Genomic DNA, 26,734 nt, shown 5'->3' on the forward strand with positions numbered 1-26,734 from the left:
GGCGAATATTCGTGGAATACTAATATTTTTTTCCCGCACAAAGACGAACGCGAAGAGATGGCCGGTGCCCGAGTGCAGTTTAAGGTAATCTGTGTCTTTCCCCAGAATGCAGATAGCAAATGATGTGCGCTACTCAGCTTGCATCCTTATTGTGGATGGGGGATTAGTGACCGGAGGACCTATATCTAACCCCAAGAAGTGATCTGGGACTTTTTCTCTTAGAAAAGCACCCATTACCCATTTGAGATGACAAGTGGCAGGGGACAGGTCAAACAAGACCCTTCTGCTGGGCACGGGTGGGTCAAAAGATTCCTAACTGTAGTCAAATTCTATGTTTTTTTTGTTATAGCGTAAATATTATTGTTATTATTATCATTATTTATATAGCGACAACAATTTATGCAGCACTTCTTACAGTGCATACATTCAAAGGCTCTGACTAAACTAGAACTGAGGAACTAAGACAAAGTTCTGCTCACAGTCTTACAATATATGCAGATTCAATTGTGAAACAAATCCCTCCTTGAATACAGGTGACTTTATAGTGTTTACACAATCAGTGACATAAGCTATTGTAGGGTTAGTTTGTGAAAAGTATCATGGTTAATCTTTTTATAAAGTTCTCAGGTATGTTTCTCGGCGTCTGGCCCGCTTTCTGTACTGCATTAAATGTTCCTTTTGCCCTTCGCAGTTAGTATCATTAAGAACCACGAAACAGATACTATTGTTACGGACCACGAAGGTTTCGCAATCCAGCTAGTTCTTTTTTTTTTTTTTTTGTAACAACTTTATTGATTCGTCACATTGTAACAAGGATGCCGCAGCCGGAAGCTGTCATTGATTTCTCTTCCCGGCATCGGAACTTGTGTGTTACTCAGGAAAGATGGCCTCCGTGACTGTGCGTAGTCCTTCGGTCGGTGGATTTGAGTTTGCGAACTGCAGGAGGTAAGGATAGAAAAATGAGTCAAAGTATGTAAGGGAGCCAATGTGGCAAATAGAAATTCGGAATGAGAAAAGGACCAGGCAAATAAAAGCACCGGAAGTTACCGATCGAGGGTAGTGTGACTAAGGGTTTTGAATGCGGCCGGTTCGCTGGTGTAATGGATAAGAACAAAAGGGTAACTAAACGTGAAGAAAATAAAGAGGTGTGCATAATATATAGGAAAACATCACTAGTTGTATATCTAGGGAGAGGTTATGCATGTTCAAAAGGGGACTTCAATGTAAAATGTTACAGATATAAAATCTATTTTAGATTCCCAGTCTGTGATCTTCAGTCGGTTTGATGACACTATTCGTGTCAAAAAATAACTCCAAAATACTGATTATTATTAATCTTGTCAATAAGAAAAGAATACTATGTATGCTGTTTTGAAGTTTTTGAAATGGTTGAAATATAATGCTTTATGTAACGCTGATATTAGATGACGGTCTCATCATTTTTAATTGTATACTTTTATATTTCGTATGTAACAAGTGTCGAATGTCAATTTTCAACTTTAACGTGTATTGCAGGCACAATTATCAACTATATTACCTAAATGATTTGGCTAATCACCATGATTTTTTTTTTTACTTTACAGGAATGCTGTATTGGAGAATGAATTTAGACAGAAAGGGCATAAGCTTCCTTCAGCCCGCAAAACGGGAACTACAATTGTTGGTGTTGTGTTTAAGGTATTTACAAATTGTCCTTAGTCCATGTGAATTTGTCAGTTAGTTTAGATAACTGAGGCAAGTGGTGCATTTTTGTTATAAGTGTACAGTGTTGGTGTAGACAGTGTGTGTGTATATATGTATATGTATATATATATGCAAACTGTGTTAGTAGTATTGAGTTACCTGAACCAGTGGACTCTTTTTTTCCATAATTCTGTCTGTTCTGTCATACAATGGTGACAGAACAGATGATTGTGTATATGCTCACAGTCCATCACATTCATAGTACAAATTTCACTTATATTATCTAGCACAATATATCAGTGAAAAGTTACACTAATTGAAGCAGGTGTTGCTATCCACTTATGTATTGGTAACATGTTTAGCGTTTAGTCTTTAGTGTCATACCTTACCTTATGAACTATGTAATGACAGCATACATGGAAAATATTTTGTACTAAAGAGCACTCAGTAAAAACAATATTTTATATATGTTATATATTGGATCGGTTTATTTCCCTTTGTAGGCTTTTGAAAGTTCTCTCCCAGTAAGCAGTTCACGCCCGAAGAACTTTACTGGATCTGTGTAATATATAGTAAAATTAGGGAGATTACTTTAATCTTCATAATGCATAGAGTAGTGAAGGAGTTAAAATCACTTTTTTCCTGACAACTCTTTAGTGTGTACATCATGTGGTGCCATGGTTTGCACAGTACACTGTATCTCGTTGTGGCTGATTTCCCCCCCCCTCTTCATTCTGCTTCAGGATGGAATAATTCTTGGTGCAGATACCAGAGCAACTGAAGGAATGATTGTAGCTGACAAGAACTGTTCAAAGATCCACTACATATCTCCAAATATCTAGTAAGTACCTCACTACGTCTTGTTACCGTTTCAAAGAAATGTTTGTATTATTATGAAACAAAGTTCTTCCAGTCACCCTGTGAATAAGTTTACATATTTATTATTACCATTAATCCTCTCTACAGTGGTCTAACTTTTTATATGTATTGGCCTCTTTGCCGTCTAAGTGTAGATAGAGAACTCTTAGCGTTTTTAGGGTGTGGGGGTCAAGAAATGTATATCTGTATCTGTGCTGTAAATTGGCAGGCTAGGTTTCATCACTTTTTGCTTTAGCAAGAAATTTGAAGATGAGGAATCGATTGATACATTTCTTTTTTTATTACTTCTTAGTTGCTGTGGTGCTGGGACAGCAGCTGACACAGAAATGACAACCCAGATGATATCTTCAAACATTGAGCTGCATTCCCTGTCCACGGGACGTCTGCCTCGGGTCGCTACTGCCAACCGCATGCTGAAGCAAATGCTATTCAGGTAGGGCTCTTGGATATTGTACCCCTACAAAAGACACCCGTTGCATGGTTATATATATATATATATATATATATATATATATATATATATATATATATATATTATACAAACACAATGTATCGTGTGCTTGTATAAGTAGGAAACTCTTCACGTTCCACTTGTAGTGCAATTACCGTATTGGCTCGAATATAGGCCGCACCCTAAAAGTTAGTCTGCCCCCAAGATGTGCCCCCCTCCTTTAGACTTACCGGTGCAGACTCCCCGGGGTCTTGCAGGGCCGGCAGGGGACATCTACGCAGTACGCGTATTCAACTTCCGGTGCCGGCACTTCCGGTGGGAAGATTAACGTACATTGCGCAGACGTTCACCGGCTGCGGCGATGCGAGCATAAACAACCTCCGCTGCCGGCACGTCTGTGTGATGTGCTTTAACAATCTCCCTCTGCACATCGTGCAGACGTACCGGCACAGGAGGTTGTCTAAGCGGCGATGCGCGTAAACAGCCTCCACCGGAAGTTGAATACGCGTACTGCGTAGATGTCCCCTGCTGGCCCTGCAAGACCCCAGGGAGTCCCCCCGTGGAAAGTGCTGGCAGGGGAGACTGTCTGAGCGTATCAGAGAGAAGGATGCAGGTCCCCTGCACCGCTGCGGGGGATCTGTATCCTAACCCTGCTGCCTGCCCTGCGCCCAGAACTGCATGTCCCGGGCGTCGGCGATACGAATTGTGCATTCCTGTGCTAAACCCCGAATATATTCTATATTTGGGCAAATACGGTATGTGTAAATGTAGCACAGCTGTGAGTCCAGCAATTACACTGTAGAACACATTGGATGCTACATGTTCAAAATAAATAATCTCCATAAAGTCTACTTATTAACCCTATAATAAACATTTGAGTGAGGTCAGAACCAGCTAATAAGATTTTACAGTGTTCTATAGATTAGTGGTGCATGATTTAATGGTAGACAGTCATGTCAGTCTGGAAGTCAACAAGTATCATCATGTCTTTCAGTTATTTAAACATCATTAAAGAGACACACTCCTGCCCCACATTCATTCTACCATGTTAAATACATCATGACATAAATGTAATTTTATTCTTTACTCTGAAGATGAAATAACATACAAAACACAAGCTTCTTAAGAAGTTTTGCTTTTGGTCACATGGCAAATATTCCCAACAATAATCATGAACGAGGCAAAATTTTACATGATCATATAATTATTTATGGTAAGGCTTCGGGTATTCAGCAGAACTAGGAATTATCTTTGTAATATTGCATTTGGTTACAAAGTAATTTAATTTAGCAGAACAGGGAAACATTATCTATAAACAAAGCATTGTGAATTAAAAATAAAATACAAACAGGACACAAACACAGCTTGAGCACAAGAGTCTCTCTTAAAACATCATGAAATTACTTTTAGGGCACAGAAACAGAATTCCTGGTATGTTTGTGGAGCTCAAAACCTAGTGTTTAGCGCCACTTGAGTAGGGACTGGATGTTTTCAATTGAATGAGCAGATAGATCGGTTACTAAGGAGTCAAAACGAGGTGTATCTTTGTTAGTGTCTCCAGTTTGCACCGTTACACAGTCTCTCATGCCCAAGAACCCTCTCCCCCTGTCCCTGAAGCTGCCTCTGGCAGCTGGGACGCAATTGCTGGTCTATAGACCAGCCATTGCAGGGGGAGTCTCTTTGATGACTGCTGTAGGCGTCCGTGCCTACAGGAGTCATCACAGGGCTTGTGGGGGCTCATTTTAGCTGTTGCTGGCCTGCCTAGGCTTCCAGGCAGACCACCAGCAGCAGAGCCCCGTACAAAACGGAAATTAACCCCTAAAATGCCGCGGCATAGAAGGGGTTAACGCTGCACTTTCGCTCTCCTGGAGTGAGGAGTCAGGCAGCAGGGGGATGTTGTGTCAGGACCCAATCAACACTCAACCCCTTTCCTGAAGCTGCCTGTGGCAGCTGAAAATGCGATTGCTGGTTTTCCTGCAACCGCGTTTTCAGCCTACAGGATCACTCCATGGGAGTGATCACAGGCTTGGGGGCGGGCTCTGAGTGGCTGTGCTGTCTGCCCAGACTCCTGGGCAGACAGCAGCAGCAGCACCCCCCGCGATCAGGGCCGGGGGGAGAGGTTCTTTGGTCTCCACATGAGTGTGGAGACCAGCCCCAACACGAGTGTGGAGACCAGCCCCAACACCCCCTGCTGACTGATCGCTCCAATAAAGCAAACAGGAATAGATTGTTTCAAGTTTTAAGGAAAGGAGTGATTGCAAATCACCTGTTAGATTTCTTTAATTAGGGGTGTACCGATATATCAGTGGCCGAAAATAATCGTCTGCAGGGGCTGGTCATGCCGAGGCATACCTAGATTCCAGCATGTACTGGCTGACTTTGCATGATAGGAGCTCGGTTTCGGCCAAGTGAATCCTGAATTTTCGGTTTCGGTCCAGAATTTTCATTTTGCTGCATTCCTATTCTTTATATTTAGTTTATAAAAGGTGGAGTGAAACACTTCCACCTCATTTAAACCAATAACACTATTTTTTGTCTTTTTAGAATGCCTTTGTATTACCGGTAATTCACAGCCTTATTGCTGTCATGTTAAAAATAATCTCTATACCCGCAGGTACCAAGGATATATCGGAGCTGCGCTGGTATTGGGAGGAGTGGACAGCACTGGACCCCATCTTTACAGCATATATCCCCATGGCTCTACTGACAAACTTCCCTATGTCACTATGGGTAAGTATGTCTCAAATGGCACCTCCATCGCAGTGTTTGTGTTTTATACAGCTCACAAAAATGAAGAAAATGACTACACTTCAAAAGCATAAAAGATCTAGGTTGCCGATGTAATGCACTTTGTGGAACTTTCTAAATTGCCGTGGGTTTACTGACTAACGACCAGAGGTGAGAGTTGTGTGATGGAGACAGAGCTTTCATGCTAGACCCTAGGGATTTGATTGAATCTGGTTGCTGCCCTCAAATCCTGGTGATTGACGGCACTACACTCAACTTTTTGCAGGAGCCTCTGAGTTATGATGTCAGAATCTGGCAACCAGGGTCCGCAGCAGTGGGCTTACCCGCTCAGGGCTGGAGATGAGAGCTTGATTATGGAGACAGAGCTTTTAAGTTAGACCCCAGGACTCATGGTCCAACCACAGCAGCACCACCTGTAACCATTAACGTTGCACTAGCAAGCCACTGTACCAGCCCAAACAAATATAGGCGGGAGTATTAAAAAATAAGTTAATGCCCTGGGTTGTATTTCTAGTGGGATGCACACAGCTTCACACCTTCAAGATTGTCAGCAAACCATTTTGGTAAGATTGTTCTCAATGCTTTTCTAGCAGAATTATTAAAAAATAAATTGCAGTTGAAGCACTGATGTTGATGTGTAGCCTATTATGTATACGTTTTCTGGCATCATGCTTCATTGTTTTACTCACCCGTTGTGCTTTATGTATGGTATTCAGAACCAATATAAGTTAATGTGAGTGAGTTAGCGGTTGGTTAGCCATTAAAACGCAGCTGTAGGAAAAGGGTGGTGATATTTCAAAGTGTGCTGTATCCCATTCAGCCTCTAGGTGGCAGCATTACACCACAAATCTGGTGATTCCATCCTCGGCATCAAACCCTGTCCCCTCTCTAAGTGACCATCCGCAAATCCGACCAATCATTGTTCGAATAAATTGCCTGCTGAGACAATACATCTCCGTATATTCACACACTCTTCCCTGCTTCATTTTATGTTTAGCCCAAAAGGTAACTAACAAAAATCACACCTTATGTTTAGTAATTTATATAACACCTTTTCATTTTTAGTAGAATTGACTTGTCATTATTATATCATCTCTGTTAACGAGGCTGAATATGGCTTTACCTACTTTGAAAGTTGGTGATATTTTAGCACTTCTGAGCATTTATTCAGATGGCTGATGCCTACATTACACATTCTTCCCATAGTAGACAGACAGACTTTGCTCTGCATAAGACATGTGTAAATGACAGATGCGTGAATACTCTAAGTCAAGGTGATTGCCTTTTCGTTGGCTATTTATCATCATTGAAATTGGACCAGATTGTTAATTTATGCATCTGTGGATATCTGCGTCTTCTGGCTGCTAAAATGTTTGGGACAATCAATGGAACTTTGGTTCCTCCTTAAGCATAAAATCCAGTGCTGGATACAGTGATGCACTTTTATCTTATTTTGTTCAAATAAACCTAAATCTACTGACCTGGATGCTGTCGCCAGTCATGTGATATTTTGTGTGACTTTTCCTGCTCAAACATGGCACGGAGCTGATAATTTGTGGCAATGCTAAAGCCTCTACAAGACTAAGTGATAGAGGCTGAGGTCGTTCCCCTTTCAGCTTGCTCCTAAATTGGCCGTACCGAACCGGACACATCACAAGCAGCTTTTTCTTCTAAAATTGTCATCTTGCACATTTTTCCTTTGTATTTCTAGTAGGATAGATAAGTTTAAAATTAATATTTCTCAGTTTTGTTCCTGGGTAAACCAGATAGTGTTTGACTTATTTGCCTGCGTTTCATGTAAATTCCATCTTTTATTACGTTTTACATTTTTGTGTGAAGTTATGTTGTGTTTCGAGTGACAACGTGTTGCCTGCGATACGGAATCATTTCACATATTTATCAACTGTGAAAATCATCCCGTTTTTGTCTAATTTATGTTCATTCAAGGTGAAGCCGTCACATATATAGTTAGATCTGTTTCCTGTTTTGTTATTAAATGTACCGTATATTCCGGCGTATAAGACGACTGGGCGTATAAGACGACCCCCAACTTTTACAGTCCAAATATAGAGTTTGGACTATACTCGCCGTATAAGACTACCCCTCTACCCAGCGTACAACAACCAGCCAATCACGGCAAGCGATGTACCTTACCGGTGGTTTGCTGGTTGATTTGCTGACATATACATACATGCACTGCCCTTACACACACATACACACACACACACACACATATATAATATATATATATCTATATATATATCTACACATATGCCTGTCCATACATACACATTTATACACCACACACCCCTGCCTTTACACACACATGTATATGTATGTATATATATATATATATATATATATATACATACACACACGTATGTATAGATATATATAGATATATATATATATATATATACACACACACACACGTGTGTGTGTGTGTGTGTGTGTGTGTGTGTATATATATATATATATATATATATATATATATATATACACACACACACCAGTGTATATATACGTGTGTGTGTGTGTGTGTGTGTATTTCTTCTCCCTTTCTCCCCATCTCTTACCTTATCTTCTTTCTTCCATCCAGTTGTGGGAGCCCGAGGTCTGGCACTTCAGACCTCGGCTTCCCTGCTCTCTAATCACTACGCGCCGGCTATTGATGCCGGGCGCCGGGACATGACGTCATCCCTGCGTTCGGCATCAATAGCCGGCGCCTAGTGATTAGAGAGCAGGGAAGCCGAGGTCTGAAGTGCCAGACCTCGGGCTTCCCTGCTCCCTCATCACTACGCGCCGGCAATTGATGCCGGGCGCCGGGACATGACGGCATCCCTGCGCTCGGCATCAATAGCCGGCGCGTAGTGATTAGAGAGATTGGTGGCTTCGTGGGAACCTCCGGCTTGGTAAGTACCCGGCGTATAAGACGACCCCCCACTTTTAAGAAGATTTTTTGGGGTTAAAAAGTCGTCTTATACGCCGGAATATACGGTAGTATATCAGTATTATATCGCTGAAACATCTGCTCGGCCATCTCTAAGTAAAATCCATTATGTATAAAGTCACCTGCATTGTGCGGTTGCCGGGTTTCCTGAAATCTGTCATCTGCCAATCATTGTGACTCTGATTCTGAATAAATTAAGAATTCAATTCTTACCTTATTAAATGGTTTTGCAAAAGGGGTTAACACAGACTTATTAAGGAGGCAAATTTTTTTAAGGCACCAGTGAAGGGGTAAATATGTAGCGGTCTACATGAGAAAGTTGGCACTGGTTGTCTAACAAATTATTTTTTGTCTTTAATAAAGCACAATTTTGGGGAGGGATTGCTTGAATTTACACAATTCATGTTCGAGGCCTCGTGATCATCGGAAGCATGCACGCAATTATTTGTGATATCCTTTAAGTTTGGAATATGTCATACAGATGGTGTCATTTGTCTATTAGGGATATACAATATTTGTAACACATTTCTAACACTCCTTTTTAAACGGGTAATTAGGCTGCTTGTTAATAGCAGAAATGCTGTGTAAGGTTTTGGGATGAGGTGATGGAAGGATGTAGCTAGCGGTCTATAAAATGCTGATAACTGCAAGGTGTCCTTTCTCATTAATGAGCTAGAACAGCTAATTAGTCTTCTGGAAGTTACTTTTTGCTCTCCCCGGTTCTCTGATCCTTTGAACGCCATTTTCTGATCAGTCTTAACGCCTTGAAAAAGTTTTGTACTCCTACGTGTATATACCGTTAGATGGGTGCACGAAGATAGATTCTGCCGGTGTTGTATCTGTTTCCTTTTTAGTGTCTCCCTGTATTCTTGTTAATGGGAAGCGGCAGGGACAAACACGCAGAAAAGAAGCGTTACCAGCATTCAATGGCAAATCTACAGACTTGGACTACTAACAAACGTGAGGCTCTGAAAACTCACCTGCCAACTTCTTATTCCAGCAGTCTCATTTTGGCAGCTGGGATCGGTTGTAATCTCTCCCTGTAGCTTTTGACTTTGGAAGCAAAATTACTTAGTAGCAACCGTATTTAATTTAAATTTTCTAGTAACAAACTAACAGCAATAAGCTACCACTCTTTCATTGTGTCATATATTCACTTGGACTGGACACCAAGTCTCGTGTGTGGTAATATATATATTATTTTTAATTGTTTTCTATAGCGCCATCAAATTCCGTAGCGCTGTACAATGGGTGGACAGGACATAACAAGTAGTATATAACTTACAGAGACAACAGGTGAAGAGGGCCCTGCTCAAACTAGCTTACAAGCTAGAGGATATATATATATATATTTTCTATATCCTTACTTAGTACTGATTTGACACTGATACATAATAATGTAGTAGTGTTATGTTTGTAGCATTGGTATTAACATCAATTTCTTCACTTATTCAGTACAGCAAAAAATTACTGTCTATGAAGGAAACAAATTTTAGGACAAAATTGCTATAACGAGTTCATACACTGAAAGACTGAAGGAAGAACTGCTGCAAAGTAATCGCTTACCAAACAGATCTAAGGCGTAGCGTAAAGACGGCGCTTATTGCTTACGATGTACAGACAGGTGGCACTGCTGCTCCATTTTTTCCATCCTCTAAGTTATCGGTCGAAAGAAAAACGGACCATAGGAAATATTTTATTCAGTTTTAAGGGGCTACAGCAGCTCGTACTCCCTAATGCAGCAATCGCTTGACACCGACATGTAAATTTAAAGCAACAGTAACTTCCTAATTGCTGCTGTATGATTATTTGATTTTTGTAAACTGCATAACACAGATCTGTCTTCGCTACTCAATCATTTTCTGCATCGCTACAGTGTGCACGACGGTCACATTCACATATGATCTTCGAGCCCCCAACCGAATTGAGTCGCCTTTAGATCATTGTTTTCTACCTTGCTGTGCTGAAAGGCACATCACCGTGAATGCATGTGTGTCTTCATGTTAAATAATATGATATACACACATACAAACGTATAGACTCAGACAGAAGCCCTTAAATGCACAAATGAATGATAATGGAATGCTTAAATTGCCACTTTAGAGCTTCATGTGTCCCCAGCATGCGTTAACCATGAATCAATGTGTTTAAAGAGACACGCCAGCAATCACATGCACTATGGCTCGCGGAGAGTTTCAGGGGATCTAACAAAAGATCTCTTTGATTTCAGCAAGAGCTCTTTCCTCCACTACTTAAAACAGCCAAAAGTTGCATGAAAAACCGGACCACATAGGTGTTTTTTTGTTTGTTTTTTTTTTTTACTCTACAGGTACTTATATTTAAATCGCTGGTGCCACTCTATGGGACGTTAGACTGTTCCTGAGGTGTAGTAATGTTTTATGTAAATGTTACACAGGACTGTCTTTCGTTAGTCCTTTTTTGTAGCCATTTGGTAGTCTTGCTTTTAGTTTTAACTACTGCCACCAAACCCAAGACGCATCACACGTCCCTCAACAATGGTGCTGCAGGACCAAAACAAAAATATTAAGCAAGTGGATTGCTGCGGAGAACATACATTTTCTAAATCCTTTGAAGGCATCGCCGATGATTGATGGTTTTGTTTTCTGAATTTAAAAGGATCCCCCCGCTCCGCAGATTCACCCAGAAAATGAGCGGTGAGCGAGCAGGTTTCACGAAAACAGTTTTGTACGTTATTATGAAATAATAACTGACACCGGAGTCCATTTGCTGATGGAAAGCTTTGTTATTTCTCACAAGGGGGTTTAAGATACTCCATGCTTACTCAGGAGTGAAGGAATCAAATTAAACTGTTTGTGCTGACAAAGGAGAAATTTGGATTTCAGCAAACGATGCAGGATTGCGTGATCGCTTTGCCTGTCTGTTAAGGCCGGCCAGCGAGGCCTTCTAATGAAATGCATGCATACAATTAAAGCCACTTGAAGCGCACCGCTCCGTAAGATGTGCTCCATCGGTCTCTGGTGGCCGCAGTCTGTCCCCGGACACGGCTTCCGTTCCGTATTCATAAATCAGCTCTTCACTCATTGGCAATGTGAGTCCCACGGAGTAGGCAGGAGCGCCAGAGACAAGGCCACGCAGCCAAGAACAGGAGTGAAAAATGATCCCGATTCATGGGGCTCTTGGATTTACTGCTGGAAGAAGCGGGGAATTGAATAGTAATGAGTGTGTGTGAATAAGCACCTTGTCACTAGATCTGACACTGACAGATGAGAAGGTTCAGAGATGGTGCCTCCACCCTGCGCTGTGGCTGAGAGGTCTTGCTTTCTGGGGAGGTGCCGACACAGTCAGTTTAGACAATGAAGCGGATATAATTCCCCTTTATCTTCGCAACAAGAACTATGTAGTCTTGTGATGACTTATTCTGCTTTGAGACCAAAGTGACCCTTGCAAAACCTACTTGTAAACAAATATACAATCAGTAGCGCAGAATGAAATTAAACGTAAAATAGTGCAGTACGCTCCTCAAATATGAATTCTCTGTAATGCTTTCATAAACGCGATGTGATGAGGGAGCCTTTCAAACAGACAGGGTCAAATCTAAGCAAAAGTCTTTAGAAATATATAAAATAAAAGTGCACGTATAGCGCAGGATGAAGTAGACATGGAAAGTCCCCGCGTTACTGGAGTCGCTCATAACATGGTATTGCACCCCTCGATAAATGAGAAGTCGACGGCGATATCCAAAGTAATGGAATCCAGCACACAACAACAGAGCAGATACAAGAACGGATGAGTATATTTACAGCCACGCAAAACGTTTCTCTGGATGAGGTCATGGCTTCGTCAGAATTAAATAGGTAACTTACTACAACCTGTTAGTAAGTAGATCGATTTCTAATGATGAGTATGTGGATGAATGTATTGTACCTGATGATAACGGGTGTTTCAGAGGCGGTGAGGAGCGTGGAAATGCTAGTAAATTCACATTACACACGGATTACTGATGTAAGCCACAGTCTTGTTTTCAAACATTGATTCATGTAAACGCTTGTCCATTCTGATGATGCTGTAAGTAAATTGTGGCTGCTTTACATTGGGGACTGTTACCAGGATACATTTTGTCATGCATTTAGTTTGTCTATGCTTTAAGAGTAAAGGTTACGTGCGGCATTGGTTTATTAAGGGGACGCTCCAGCCATCACATGCACCTTAATGACCAATGACGTATCGCTGCATGTTATATTCTTGCCGCCAGCCAGCTCGGAGAATGGCTCTATTTAGACTCCCGTATAAAGAGCTCCCTTTTATTTCATTGGAAGCAAGAATGCTTCCACCTTGGGGTGACAACAGAGCTGCGGCTTCTACCATAAGCAGATAGTGTTGGGCTTTTGTAATGTATAATTAAATTGTCAAATTGAAGTAATTAAAACAATTTGCAAATGTTTAGCAAATAAACATCAGTGTCGTGCTATTTGACTGTTTGTCCCTGTTCGGCAAGAATGTAATTTCTTTGCTTTAGGACCTTCTTGCCAGGCATTGCTATGGGCAAATGTTACGAGTACCAACAGGGGGAGTGCTGTATTCGATAGGAAAATAACATGTTATCTGTGTAGTTAACCAACACCGCTTGCTATAAACTCGGCAAACTAGGAAAACCTTGCATCTCATCCGTTGGGCTTTCCTTGCAAAGTCTTCCTTCCAGACTAGTCTCGAATAATCTGTGATTAGCTGAGGTCAGTTTAGGTGCACATTACTAGAAATTATTGCAAATCCTAATCCTGCATCATGTACCGTGTTGTGATTGTGTCAGAAGCTTGTCTGTGTATTGCTTGCCTCGGCTGTTATTTGTTCTGTAGGTCTAAATTCTGCTGGGCCAACGTTTCAAATCCCCCAAAGTCTCCTCGCTCCGTTCTAAATAAATAACCGCGCTCTATAATAGACTCTCATTGCCCACTGCTTGCAAGGCAAGCGATTGCCTGGTACCCAGCTAAAACCTGCTCCGGCTTTAGCGGTGATGTACGAGCCTCTGTAAGGGTAATGATCCTAAACCACAGCGATATTCTCTAGCAGCGGCATCTGTCATATTCATTGGGATTACCACGCTCATTGATTTGTGTCTGTAAATCCGCAGTCCCTACCCTTTAAATTTGATCTCTAATTGGGGCTCCTTAAATGGTTGAAACCAGGCTAGTCTGTATATCCCCACAGCACTGTCACCGGCAGCGCCTCTCCTCCCATTATACATTCTGCAGATTTGATGGAATCAGCAGGACTCCTCATTTGAAACTGTTTAATCGCCTCTTCTATCCTCGCGTTAAACCATTGAGGTGGTCAAGCGCTGCACACAAATCATCTTAAATGGAAAATATAGCTCTCTCTGTGACCCAGCTAAATAGATAGTGCTATGCAAAACAAGTTAAAAAGTAATAAATGCCAAAGGGATATTTTAATTGGAATAAAAAATTAGACGCAACTTTATTTTCTCGCCAATGCAGCTGCATTCCAACACATTGTCAAGGGTGTCTAAAGATGATGAGTTTTATTGTTGTTTTTTTTTTTCCTTTTGTTGCTAAAGGAAAGCTAAAAACATTTGATGATGCTGAATCGCTTTTTTGCTCAAAACATTAAGAGTATTTATTTAATTTTCAGGACTAAATGCCATGAAAGTGTACATCAAACGTGTGTATGTCATATATGTATGTGTGTCTATATATATATATATATATATATATATATATATATATATTATGCCATATTTCTTAAGAAAACTTTTATTTTATAGAAAGTGATAAAACTTGAAGTATAAAATAATGTTTGGTATTACTTGGCGAAGATGAGTCCTGGTGTAAAGCCTGCCTACCCATTTACATTAAACTGACAGAAAGCTAAAGCACTAGTAACCGATGGAGCAATATTTCTCTTTCAAATACTAGAACCCTGTTACAATATTTTCTTCGGAGCTGCATTAACACTGAAGCGAGATGCTGCCTACACCTAACATATCTTCTTACATCTGCCAGCTCTCTCTCACGCGGTCGCCCGCTGTATCCGTATAGTCGATCAGCACGGCTGTTAAAATGAGTAGCAGGTGACCCTTTGAAACTTTCCTTTCCTGTTGAAGTTGCGTCTCCTACCACCTCAAAAGCTTTTGTGCAGAACATTTTTTGTGCCAGAAGGGAAGGATTTGTAGACGGTCCAAAGACTGAAGGAATGCAAACCGAGCTTCAGCACATTTCATTCTGTTGTCTTGTGCTTTGAATCTCCAAGTTGTCCACCATTAATATTTCTGTAATATCGTTATTTCATTGATAGAGCACTTTAAGCAAGCGTACGGACCGGTGAATGGCACACTTCATAATTTAACAGTCATTTGTGGAAACGTGGCGCCTTGTGGTTGCGCCATATTGTAACTAAATGCAGAAAATCACACGCGTTGGGATGTATTCCAAAGGACAGCCATTTACATCCAAGACGGTATATTCATGGGGAAGAGGCTAACAAACTGATGTGGAAACAATACTATGAGCTCAGAGATTTCGGTGCAGGTGCTAATAAATCGTATTAAATCGTCATTTTTAGCAATATGTTTGACAGTGTTGAGAAATGTATAACTTGCTATTGAAGCAATTAACTAAGTGTACTTGTTTGGTTTATATGCCTGGTAAATTAACATATGTATAAGTATTTTTTGAGATGGTCTATCTTTTTCTGTACAGAAAAGGTCGTGGGGGAGTTTGTTAATCTGCCCTGTATAACCTTACAGATCAACAAAAATGCATTTATTTTGGGAAATGTTTCATATTGGGTTAGTTTGTAATTCTGTTGCGGTGAAATATTAATGGAACAGAAAGGAGTTTAGTATGTATGCAAATTAAATCATAATTTTTTATTTTTTTCAGGCTCTGGGTCTCTAGCAGCAATGGCTGTATTTGAGGACCGTTATAAACCAGATATGGAGGTATGTTTATTTTATGTATTTCTTTTTACCTGTTTATCCTCTTATCGTGTCTATCACGTCACTGAAATGAGAGAGTGAAAAAAATAGCCAACATTTTGCAACCCAGACATCAAAGATGTCTTACTGAAGCACTTTAATTTACCGTATGAAACAAACACAAATAGATTTGCTGGGGATGAGGTTAGGAAGCCAGAGTAAGAATGCTTTTTTTCTGTTTAATTGCATTCTTGTACTTCCATTCTGAGCATGAGTAAGAATGAATGTTTAAATTGCTCATTTATTAGGAAATCAGTAAGTGAATTCACATTAATGTGCGTGGTTTCCTTTAAAGAATGAGATGTTAAGGGCAAAAAGTAAAACTTATATGCGTAGCATTTCTAGTCGGTGAGATTACCAAAGGAACCTGTTCAGTAAGGCAGCCCGGAGCTTGAAGTGGCATTGTGTATCTTCCTCGCGAAAGATCCCGTCTTCTATTGACCACATAAATTAGCAGTATCGTGAGCAATGGTTACTGCTCGGTTAAGCTGTCACACGTACCACTTCCAGTCAATACAACTCAATATCCCAAGGCCTCCTCTGTGAGGCTTTCAGTGGCCTGGTCAGTCATGGTCAATTCAATGCATTTATTTGAGGTTTCTGGAAGTTCTCCAGTGCTTACCTTCTGTGCTTCCAATTGGCCCCTTAAAAAAATCACCATAAGGGCTATCTTATGGCTTTTTTGCAAAAACAAGATTTAGCTTGGAAAATCCATGGCACGACGGAGTTCACAATCCTAAAAATAACATTATTCTGCAATTTGCTTGCAAATGATTTGCAACAAATGACCTTAAAAATGCTAACATAACTACAGCCGCCCTACATCTTGAAGAGGATGAATGCAAGCCAAAGCCGAACCGCCTCAAAACCTTCCTAACGTATCGCAATTTTGATCCGCTTTAGTAGGTTTTCTAATACGTCCATTTCCAATTCCATACAGACCAAATAGTGTCGTCATTTACAAATAGAATTTGTATTGGCGTCATATAACTTTACAGCTGTGGTGCCAAGGGTAGCCAACATTGTGTCGTTACGTTATTGAAGCGCATCTTTGCGCCATATGTAATTTCCTTTGAGTTGAGCCTCCTTCCAATGCAGCTTCCATTTCTTATTTCCCCCGTAATAACACTTTTATCGTGTGATAAAACAATACTCGACTCCAGTAAGCACTGATTAAATAACACTGTTGAGAACACCTTGCTGTATTGTTCTATATATGTGAGAAATTGTGCTATACGCTCCATTAGGAATCCATACATGTGCTGTGGCCACGTGGGACATCAGCAGCGTGGTTCCTAAAAGACAAAACACACGCAGTCATTCTAGTTAAAGAAAACGGGTACCTCTATTTACATTAAAACAAAAGAATCACACAGCCATACGTTTAAAGCAAGAAAATCCGCTTCTTTGTGTCCTGTTCCAATTAATTGGCAAAAGAAGCCCGTCATACCAACTGGCGTTAAGCAAAAGCTTTTGATACTCTAATTGAAACATACAATAGGAAGACTTTGATATAAAAAAATGTAATGGAAATTTAAGAGAATAGATGTTCCTTTATGATGTAGCCTTTCTGTTCTTCTTGGAGACCTTTTTGCCCAAGAGTTTCTCATCTATATTCCCATTTTTGTTCTTTTAAATGCATAGCGAGGTTTAAGTGACACAGTGCACTTTTTTTTCTGTTAAAAAGGGAATATTCCTCTGTAATCGTATTTGCGTTGTGTCCTGGAAGCCGTTTTAATATTGCGTGCTTTGTGCTGGATTTTTCTCTTGGTGTCGCGGCCTCCCTGTTCCAAAGTATGTCATCTTCGCTTTCCAGTCAGCTGTCCAAAGAAAGAAGGGCCATGTCCTAAAACACAGAACACAAAACTCAGAACGGCACCAAAAATATTCCCGTCATATGTCAGCCCCAGCTAGAATATTAATTAGAACCAGCTTAATTAAACAATGCTCTTTGACAGCCATGGAAAATTGATTGAGACTAATAAAATGTGCAATGAAAAAGATTTATGCCCGTCTGATCCTTATGCTGGATACACGTGAATATAATTGAATCATTTGCCGTGTTTGCTTGCTGAACGGATATATAAAGAAAGCTGATTCTGTTTACGAAGGATAACTTGTAACTGGTTTGATATCCTCCATGAAGGGCAAAGTGATATCTTCCCAGACAGAGACGGTCTTATTTGCATTTAGTTGTTATGCGGGATGCGGCGAAAAAGACCCATTGTTGTGCGTCGCCAGCGAGCAAGAGAATAAAGCCCCTTGAAGATTATGGCTCATTAAAATGGGGAGAAGATTAATATTTTTTCTGTCAAGATCAATACAGCGTCTCCTGCACTAATTGTCAGAAAAGCTCGCAGAGGCTACTGAAGGATGGCAGTGTGTGTGCGGAGAGCAGATCACAGGGACAGTATTCAAAGGATGGCTGTCCTACACCCTCTGGTATCGACTTGCAAATTAGCAGCTGGATTCTAATTAAACAATCTTAATGAAGGGAGCATTAGAATACTGCCAATTTTTTTATAACCCCTTTTGTGCACCCCCTCCAATATAAATGATGATGCTGTCCATACAGTACATACATTCTGTAGGCATATACCACAGCCTATTTCAGCATATCCAGGTAGAAGTTCAGTGTCGTCTCCTGCCTGTCTCTACGTAAGACCATTGCCTGCCGTCTGTCAGTACCTTCAGCCTATTGCATCTCAAGTACGTGGGATTTACCGCCGCTACCTCCGATTGGTTTCGACTTGCGAAGGAAGGCAGCCTGCTTTTGGTGGAGACAGATAGGAAATGTGAGGGCTTTCTAAAGAATTTCTCCATTCATTTGCAGGAGACAAATGTTAATTTAAAGGGAAGCTTGGCTACCATATGCATTTAAGAGCATATGATGGCTAGGATGTTCCTTTGATAGATGAATGGTATAAGTCTCAGTTATGTGCTGGGTTCACTCTTATCTAATCTTTAATCTTAAACTTTGGTTCAGGATTTGATAACTTCCAGGCCCAAAAAATCTGCAACAATGCAGAAAATGAGAAAATATTAACTGCACATACTGATTATTGGTGAAAATGGCTGTTTCGTCATAGCACTTGGGTCTTGGTGGTGATGATCCATTAAAATGTGATGGGATGAAACATTTCATCTTGCTGCATTGTCTATGCCTCAACTCGGGCACAAATCTTTTGTATGAAGGCTTGGCCTTTGTAATCGATAGTTAATGTAATGCAAACATTTTCATTTCCCAGCTCAGTTTATGGAATTACCCCTTTACTTATGAAATTGCCCTGTGTGACTCGTAATTATTGAAAAATACAGCCACCATCTTCCCTCTGCTTGTATGTTTTGCTCACTTCTCCCTCTATTGCTCCATCGCCTCTCCTCATTCTTTCTGTCTTGCGTCGGCTCAGCGAAAGCTGCCAAAAGCAGAGAAGATGAAATCTGGGGTGGCAGCTGCTGTGCCCTACAGTTAGACGGCAAGACTTTGAAGATGTTGCAACTTAAAGGGGCTGAGGGGCTTCAGGCTTAGCCAGTTTTCGGCAGGTTGCAAGAGCTTTGGCTTCGTGCCTTTTGAAGATGAGCTACTAAAGCTCCTGCCACTGCCTCGGGCGTGCTAACACCAGCAGGATGCATCTTTATATCTATTTTTTTTTTTTCATTTTAGATTTTGTAGCTTAGCACATCTCATATGTAAGTAGAACGTAGTTTATCAATGCCAGCTTTGACACTCCATTCTCCGGATAGGCCCTACCCAGCAGCGAGTGTTACAGTGATAGATGGTGAAGTGCACAAGTGCTACTTCCCCAGACTGATTTATGGAGTCATATTTTGCGTGGACGCAAGCGGCAGCCTCTGGAGAAACACTTATGGATTGCCAGAGACTGGAGCTGCTTCCCTTCTGAAGTCGTTTAGAAGCGGTGATACCGTACACCTGACATTCTCCGCTGAGCCGGGTTCATTTGTCATGCGGGCAGCTATAGATCCGACCCGACCAAAGACTCCCAGCCTGGCCTGTTCACATCTTCATATTGACTCCGAGTTGGAGGAGTGTGTTATTGTCAGCAGAGAAGCTGCTGGTTATCTGTTCATCTACACTTTTCATTAACACTAATGTCATAATGGCTTTTTTTTTTTTTGCGAGACCAACATTCCCCCGTTTTTAAGAGGAGGGGATGTATAGAATCTCATTATCAGTGCAGTGGGCTCTTGAATAGAGTAACAATACTGTGGATGGTTTAGTACATTTTTTTAAAAAGAACATGTATTTATAAAACCTATATGTTTGTGTTGCAAGAGTAAAGTATATATTGCCCATAAAGCTAGTGTAGTGGATGAAATGGTGACAGACAACATAATATGACTATTGCATTGGTGAATTGTAGGAGTGTTCTGTTGCAGACTTTAGTGTCTATCACGCATCTTGGATTAAAACGTGGTAGCTGAGGTTATACCCAAATCCCAGGATTGGCAATATTTGGCTCCCTGGCGAGCATACAGCTGCATCTATAAGTGATCGGCCGAGGACCCTTCTCTCAGCAAAAGGAAAGAATTTTGCAGAATGAAAAGCCGAGCAGATCTTATATGCTTTTCCTTTCTAGGTTAAGTGAGGCTGCATCTTTTTCTTACATTTTTTTTTCCAGCAGGTTATTTGGCATAAATGAATTTTTAATGCCTTTGCCACTAACCTGAATTTACATTCTTTTACCCAGAAAGATAAACTGCTGATTAATTCAGTATAGAGCTCAATTACAAAGTGAGCTCCTCTCTGCGGGGATCTGCCACCCTGCAGAAAACAGATGCTGAATTTATACACCAGCATCTTCTTGAGCTCTCTGAAATATTAACGTGTTTTATTACACATGTGAGGTATAATCAGAGAAGGGGGATGTCTGCGGGCTGACGCGTGGACTAAGCTATTCCCAGCCTGTTTGTGCACAAAGATCTAACTACAAATCACAGGCAATTCGACTTCATTGAATTTAAAATAGAACTTTTCCTGCCATAGGATGCCACAAGACTTTGCACAGAAGTATTTCCACCAGCCAACACGTAATCGCATCATTTCTGGTATTTAGACGTTTTTTGCGAGTTGCATTCCCGGTGCGTTTTTTTCTTGCAGCTGAATTTAGCTGGACGGGTTAGGGTGCCGGTGCGTGGAGATATGAGGGCTATCTGCACAAGTGTAGATTTTTGCTGGAGAAATGAGTTTAGCAACATCTCTTACTTTAACCCTTCTAATAATTTTTCCGTGTAGTACTTGCAGTGACGGGTTCCATGCAACACTAATGATGCATACATGGCAATGTATGTATTTTGGTATATGACAAGTTAGGCACGGATTGCTCAGTATACATCTCTAACTCATCAATAATTTTAAATGTGTAATCAGCTTTTTTTGTTTTGCTTCATTCACGCACGCACGCATTCACGCACGCATTCACGCACACATTCACGCATCCACGCACACATTCATGCACGCACGCACACATTCACGCACGCACGCACGCACACATACAGCTATGTATAAACCTTTTGTGCATAACGTTTTTTTTGTGTGCAAGTCCTGTGAACTTTTTTTATGCCTCACTGTTATATATACAAAAATAATTTTGCGTTCTTAAGTGTAGGGAAAGATGCATGTTTTGTGTAATGTTTGCAGGGGCACCCTGCATCCCCTTGCGCAAAGTTAATTGTCTCGGAACCAAGCTGATCCGCAGCTGAAGGTGGTCATTTGGCAGAGAGCACCGTGTCCTGTCACATAATCGCCAAGCCGCAGCCTTTTAAAGATGATCTGATTTTCTTATAGCACAGAAGTTACATTTCTTTGCAATTTGTTACAAGCTTTCTGGCTACATTGGGGTTAATCCTGGATTAAAAGCATACTCGTGTGTAATATTTCTAAAATAAATGTCGTGGACGGCTTATTAAAGAGCTTTTCAATCGCACCCTTTCCTGCCTGCTGCTGAATCGGAACTACGGCAGCTCCGCTTTCTGAAGCGAATGCAAAAGGCCCATTGCAGCAATCCATCAGCGTCTGATCCCGTACAAAAGCACCGAAACGACAGCGAGCTTAAAGTTAAGATTTAATACAGCCCCCGTCTACCATCAAGCAGGCCTCGACAGTTTAAAGCTCATTCCCTAAATCTCTGCAGACTTTATGGCTAGCCGAGGGCCCATATAAAGTTTAATAGCATTACAGCACATAAATCATCTTTTAAAGATGCGGCTAGCAGCTCGGATATTAAATGTGGACAATTGTGTGTGTTAATAAATAATTTATCAAACACCGTTTCGGATTGCCTATCTAGGCCGACTTGTTTATTTTTGCCCTTACTGGCTTATTCCTTAGACGCTTCTTGAGAGAACCATTACCCCTCACTTTAATGAACTCTGGGGCCGTTCAGGCCACCACAAGCCTCCTGGCGCAGCTGTGGTGACCGATCTGGACCTCTCTCCTGCCTTCCTCAAGTGCTGGCCATTTGTCATCTGCTGGTAAATGGCTGTGCACATTGGCGCCCAGGGACGCATTTTGTGATACAGTGATGGAAGCAAACAGATAGCTCTATAAAGAGCTGCTTGTCACAGCTGACTGGTCCTACCGTACATCACTCTTATTGTAATCTCATTTAAGAAGCAGCACAGGCCCCAGGGTAACATATTCGCAGGTACTTTGGACTTTGCAGCTGTAAACTACTCAGACCCAGTTATTTGTGCCAAACTTTCTCCCCTTTAATTACACGCATGGTGCCATTGGAAGGCAAGTAATAGCCGTGTTCTGGGAGGTGATTATAGAGATGTGGGCACTTTGCACCGAGCATTATAACGAGGGAAACTGGAACAAGAAATCCACTTCCATGTTAAAATTAAAGGCGAGCAAATGTATTCCAGATGTTATATCAGCACCTGGTGTCATCACACGACAGGGAACTGTTTGCCATATGCAAACCTTTGTCACTGCACATTAAAAACACACACACATGTTGTCATGCTGTATGATGCGCTACGGCATTATACATTTCGGTTCACTTTTTTTGCCCATGTATTCATGTCCAGTGCGTAGCACCCACTTTATACAACAGTATGTATATTGGAAACATGGGCATATATATATATATATATATATATATATATACAGAAAATATATATATACTGAATATATTGTATACAGACAGTTCAAAAGTTTGGGGTCAATTACCGTATATTCCGGCGTATAAGACGACTTTTTAACCCCAAAAAATCTTCTTAAAAGTGGGGGGTCGTCTTATACGCCGGGTACTTACCAAGCCGGAGGTTCCCACGAAGCCACCAATCTCTCTAATCACTACGCGCCGGCTATTGATGCCGAGCGCAGGGATGCCGTCATGTCCCGGCGCCCGGCATCAATTGCCGGCGCGTAGTGATGAGGGAGCAGGGAAGCCCGAGGTCTGGCACTTGAGACCTCGGCTTCCCTGCTCTCTAATCACTAGGCGCCGGCTATTGATGCCGAGCGCAGGGATGATGTCATGTCCCGGCGCCCGGCATCAATAGCCGGCGCGTAGTGATTAGAGAGCAGGGAAGCCGAGGTCTGAAGTGCCAGACCTCGGGCTCCCACAACTGGATGGAAGAAAGAAGACAGAAGATAAGGTAAGAGATGGGGAGAAAGGGACAGAGGGGGGAGAAATATATATATATATATATATATATATATATATATATATATATATATATATATATATATATATATATATATATATATATATATATATATATATATATATACACACACACACACACACTGGTGTATATATATATATATATACTGGTGTGTGTATATATATATATATATATACACACACACACACACGTGTGTGTGTGTGTATATATATATATATATATATACACATACGTGTGTGTGTATATATATATATACATATACATATACATATATATACATATACATATACATGTGTGTGTAAAGGCAGGGGTGTGTGGTGAGGGCAGTGTATAAATGTGTATGTATGGACAGGCATATGTGTAGATATATATATAGATATATATATTATATATGTGTGTGTGTGTAAGGGCAGTGCATGTATGTATATGTCAGCAAATCAGCGGTAAGGTACATCGCTTGCCGTGATTGGCTGGTTGTTGGACGCTGGGTAGAGGGGTAGTCTTATACGGCGAGTATAGTCCAAACTCTATATTTGGACTGTAAAAGTTGGGGGTCGTCTTATACGCCCAGTCGTCTTATACGCCGGAATATACGGTAAATGTTTGCTTGTTTTTGGAAGAAAAGCAAAATCTGTCCCTGAAAGTGACATGAAATGGATGTAGACATTGTTAATGTTGTAAATGACTGTTGTAGCTGGAAACAGATGATTTTCATGTAATATCTTAATAGCTGTACTGATACCCTTTTATCACTCCTGTGTTCTAATGGCATGTTTTCGCTAATCCAAGTTTAAGGTTAAAAGGGTAATTGATCATTAGACAACTCTTTTGCAATGATGTTAGATGCAATACTAAAAATGCTGGCTCACTTAGCAATTATCCTCATAAGGTGCTCAGACCCCAAAGTTAACATAGAATCAACTATTACTGGAACGTCAGCTCTCTTTTTTCAGAAATGAGGCACAATCCAAATTATTTGGGCTACTGCAAAGAGTGCTGACTTTCCAATGGTAGTTGATGTGATTATGTTACACATCTAGAAGTGTCCTTGTTTTCCCTTGAAAACAGCTGTGTGACCCAAAACACAATAGATTGTGTATGTATACGTGTGTGTGTGTGTGTCCACTATATGGGCAAACATCATTACACCAACAGGGACTTTGCATGAAATTGGTCCCCCCTTTGCAGCTTCCGCTCTTAAGGTTTGTGGAGCATTTCCGTAGGAAATTTTGCCCATTCATCCAGTAGAACATTTGTGAGGTCAGATATTGATGTTGGAAAAGAAGGCCTGGCTCGCAATCTCCGTTTCAGTTCATCCCAAAGCTGTTCGATAGGGCATGAGGTCAGGGCGTAGCATTGTCTGAAATGCTTTGATATGTCCCTGTAACAGAGTGGACCTTGTTGGATGGAACACCAACCAAATATATCTTTTCTGCAGACTTTTATTTTTAATTGTATGCAAAAGGGGGGACCAGCTACATATTTAATGGCTATGTATTTAGAATGTGAAGTTATGTTGGTGTAATGGAAAGGTATCCCAATACTTTTGTTCATATAGTGTGTGTGTGTGTGTATCACTTCGTTAATATAATGGATTTTGGTGACTCTGTAATTTGAATATGGTTTATCCAGTGCTACCTATTAGAACTGAAACTTACTGTTGTTGCCTTTTCATGAACCTGGAACACTCATGCAAATTCCTCTGCCAACTATCTCTAGTGAATAAACCCCAATTAAACAAAATCTGATTTGCTCTTCGATACCCAGCATGTAATAGTGTATTTGTTGTATACAGTACCTGTGGGGTTTTCTCGTGATAGTAAAAAGTATGGTGGATTTGTACCTGCAGGAGGAAGAAGCCAAACAGCTTGTGAGAGACGCCATTGCTTCTGGAATCTTTAATGATTTGGGTTCTGGTAGCAACATTGACCTCTGTGTCATAACTAAGAACAAGTTGGATTATATCCGTCCCCATGATGTCGCCAACAAGAAGGGTGTGAGGTGAGTCCATTCAACCAATATTTCTGTAGTAGCATAAGACGTGTGTGTGTGTGTGTGTGTGTGTGTGTGTGTGTGTGGTTGTCTATATATACTCTGAGAAAAGGGCATAGAGCAAGTCAACCCTGTGCTGACTAGCCATTTATAGTAGATCCATCACTCACACTGATCAAAATGGAACAGATATTAATGTACATGGAAAAACTAAGGCCTAACCAACATAAAGTAGCTTGATTATTTCTTAATTTATGCCTTTCTTATGTGTTTCACTTAAAACCGAAACACCCATCAATGCCAGTAACACAATCCATCCGGTAAAAATACTGTGTAGAACAGGAGAATGCTTTAAGATGAATGGAGGTAACCATTGTGAAAACTATATGGGGTTTCCTTTAATAGTGATAAAGAACTTGTATGTCTATGGTATAATTTGAATTTTACTAAAATGCATAATTCTAATGCATGTTGTGAATAAATATTTACATATGTGTACAAGATGATTTGTCTGTCTGTTAAAAGAACTCTCCTCATTATATTTTATAGGACAGGAAATTACAAGTATAAGAAAGGAACAACAGGGGTCCTGTCTGAAAAGGTTACCCATTTTAACCTGGATTTGATTGAGGAAAGTGTGCAGACAATGGATATTTCTTAATTTTAAGCACTCTGTAATCCAACACTTCATATTTGTATGTTAAGACTATCTTGTTCAGCTTTTGTTGCTTGATCCAATGCTCAGTTTAAATAAAAAGACAACATGGCTACTTGGATTTGGTTTTGTTGAGTGAAGTCACTGCACATTTTATTACAAGTACAAGATTCCCATTCATGTTTCTATGGGGTACCTGGGTCTCTGCAGCTCCCAGCTGTCAATTCTCGCTTTTCAACCTGATACAATAGCAATGTAGTTTATAAAGTGGTGGGCCTGATATACCGTATTGGCTCGGATATAGGCCACCCCCCTATATAGGCAGCACCCTAAAAGTTTGATGCTTTTTTAAAGAAAAAGTTTTTTTCTTTAAAAAAAAGCACCAAAAAACATGCTGCCACTGTCCTCCCCCCCCCCCGAGATATGCTGCCACTGTCCTCGCCCCCCCGAGATATGCTGCCACTGTCCTCCTCCCCCCCAGATATGCTGCCACTGTCCTCCTCCTCCCCCCCGAGATATGCTGCCACTGTCCTCCTCCTCCCCCCGAGATATGCTGCCACTGTCCTCCTCCTCCCCCCTGAGATATGCTGCCACTGTCCCCCCCCCGAGATATGCTGCCACTGTCCCCCCCGAGATATGCTGCCACTGCCCCCCCCCCCCCGAGATATGCTGCCACTCTGCCCCCCCCGACTTACCAGAGCGGACTCCCGGGTGACTTGCGTGGGCCGGCGGGGGACATCTACGCAATAC

General features: G+C 41.0%; 1 protein-coding gene across 1 annotated transcript; it reads left to right on the forward strand.

Annotated features, from left to right (window-relative positions):
• Window positions 1-819: 819 nt before the first annotated feature.
• On the forward strand, window positions 820-26,105 carry PSMB7 (proteasome 20S subunit beta 7). The gene is made up of 8 exons (XM_053472987.1): window positions 820-945; window positions 1,584-1,677; window positions 2,427-2,524; window positions 2,855-2,995; window positions 5,628-5,743; window positions 15,590-15,648; window positions 25,187-25,338; window positions 25,879-26,105. The coding sequence occupies exons 1-8, from the start codon at window positions 884-886 to the stop codon at window positions 25,988-25,990; spliced, it is 834 nt and encodes a 277-aa protein (XP_053328962.1). The 5' UTR covers window positions 820-883; the 3' UTR covers window positions 25,991-26,105.
• Window positions 26,106-26,734: the final 629 nt, after the last annotated feature.

This window comes from Spea bombifrons, chromosome 8 (assembly GCF_027358695.1).
Source record: "Spea bombifrons isolate aSpeBom1 chromosome 8, aSpeBom1.2.pri, whole genome shotgun sequence".
Classification (NCBI taxonomy): domain Eukaryota; kingdom Metazoa; phylum Chordata; class Amphibia; order Anura; family Pelobatidae; genus Spea; species Spea bombifrons.

What these genes read in the sequence shown, in the direction of transcription:
- PSMB7 (XM_053472987.1), top strand. Translation starts at nt 884, where the DNA reads ATGGCCTCCGTGACTGTGCGTAGTCCTTCGGTCGGTGGATTTGAGTTT. An exon ending in TTGTTGGTGTTGTGTTTAAG is followed by an intron (nt 1,678 to 2,426) that starts GTATTTACAAAT and finishes ATTCTGCTTCAG; the next exon opens with GATGGAATAATTCTTGGTGC. An exon ending in CTGAAGCAAATGCTATTCAG is followed by an intron (nt 2,996 to 5,627) that starts GTAGGGCTCTTG and finishes CTATACCCGCAG; the next exon opens with GTACCAAGGATATATCGGAG.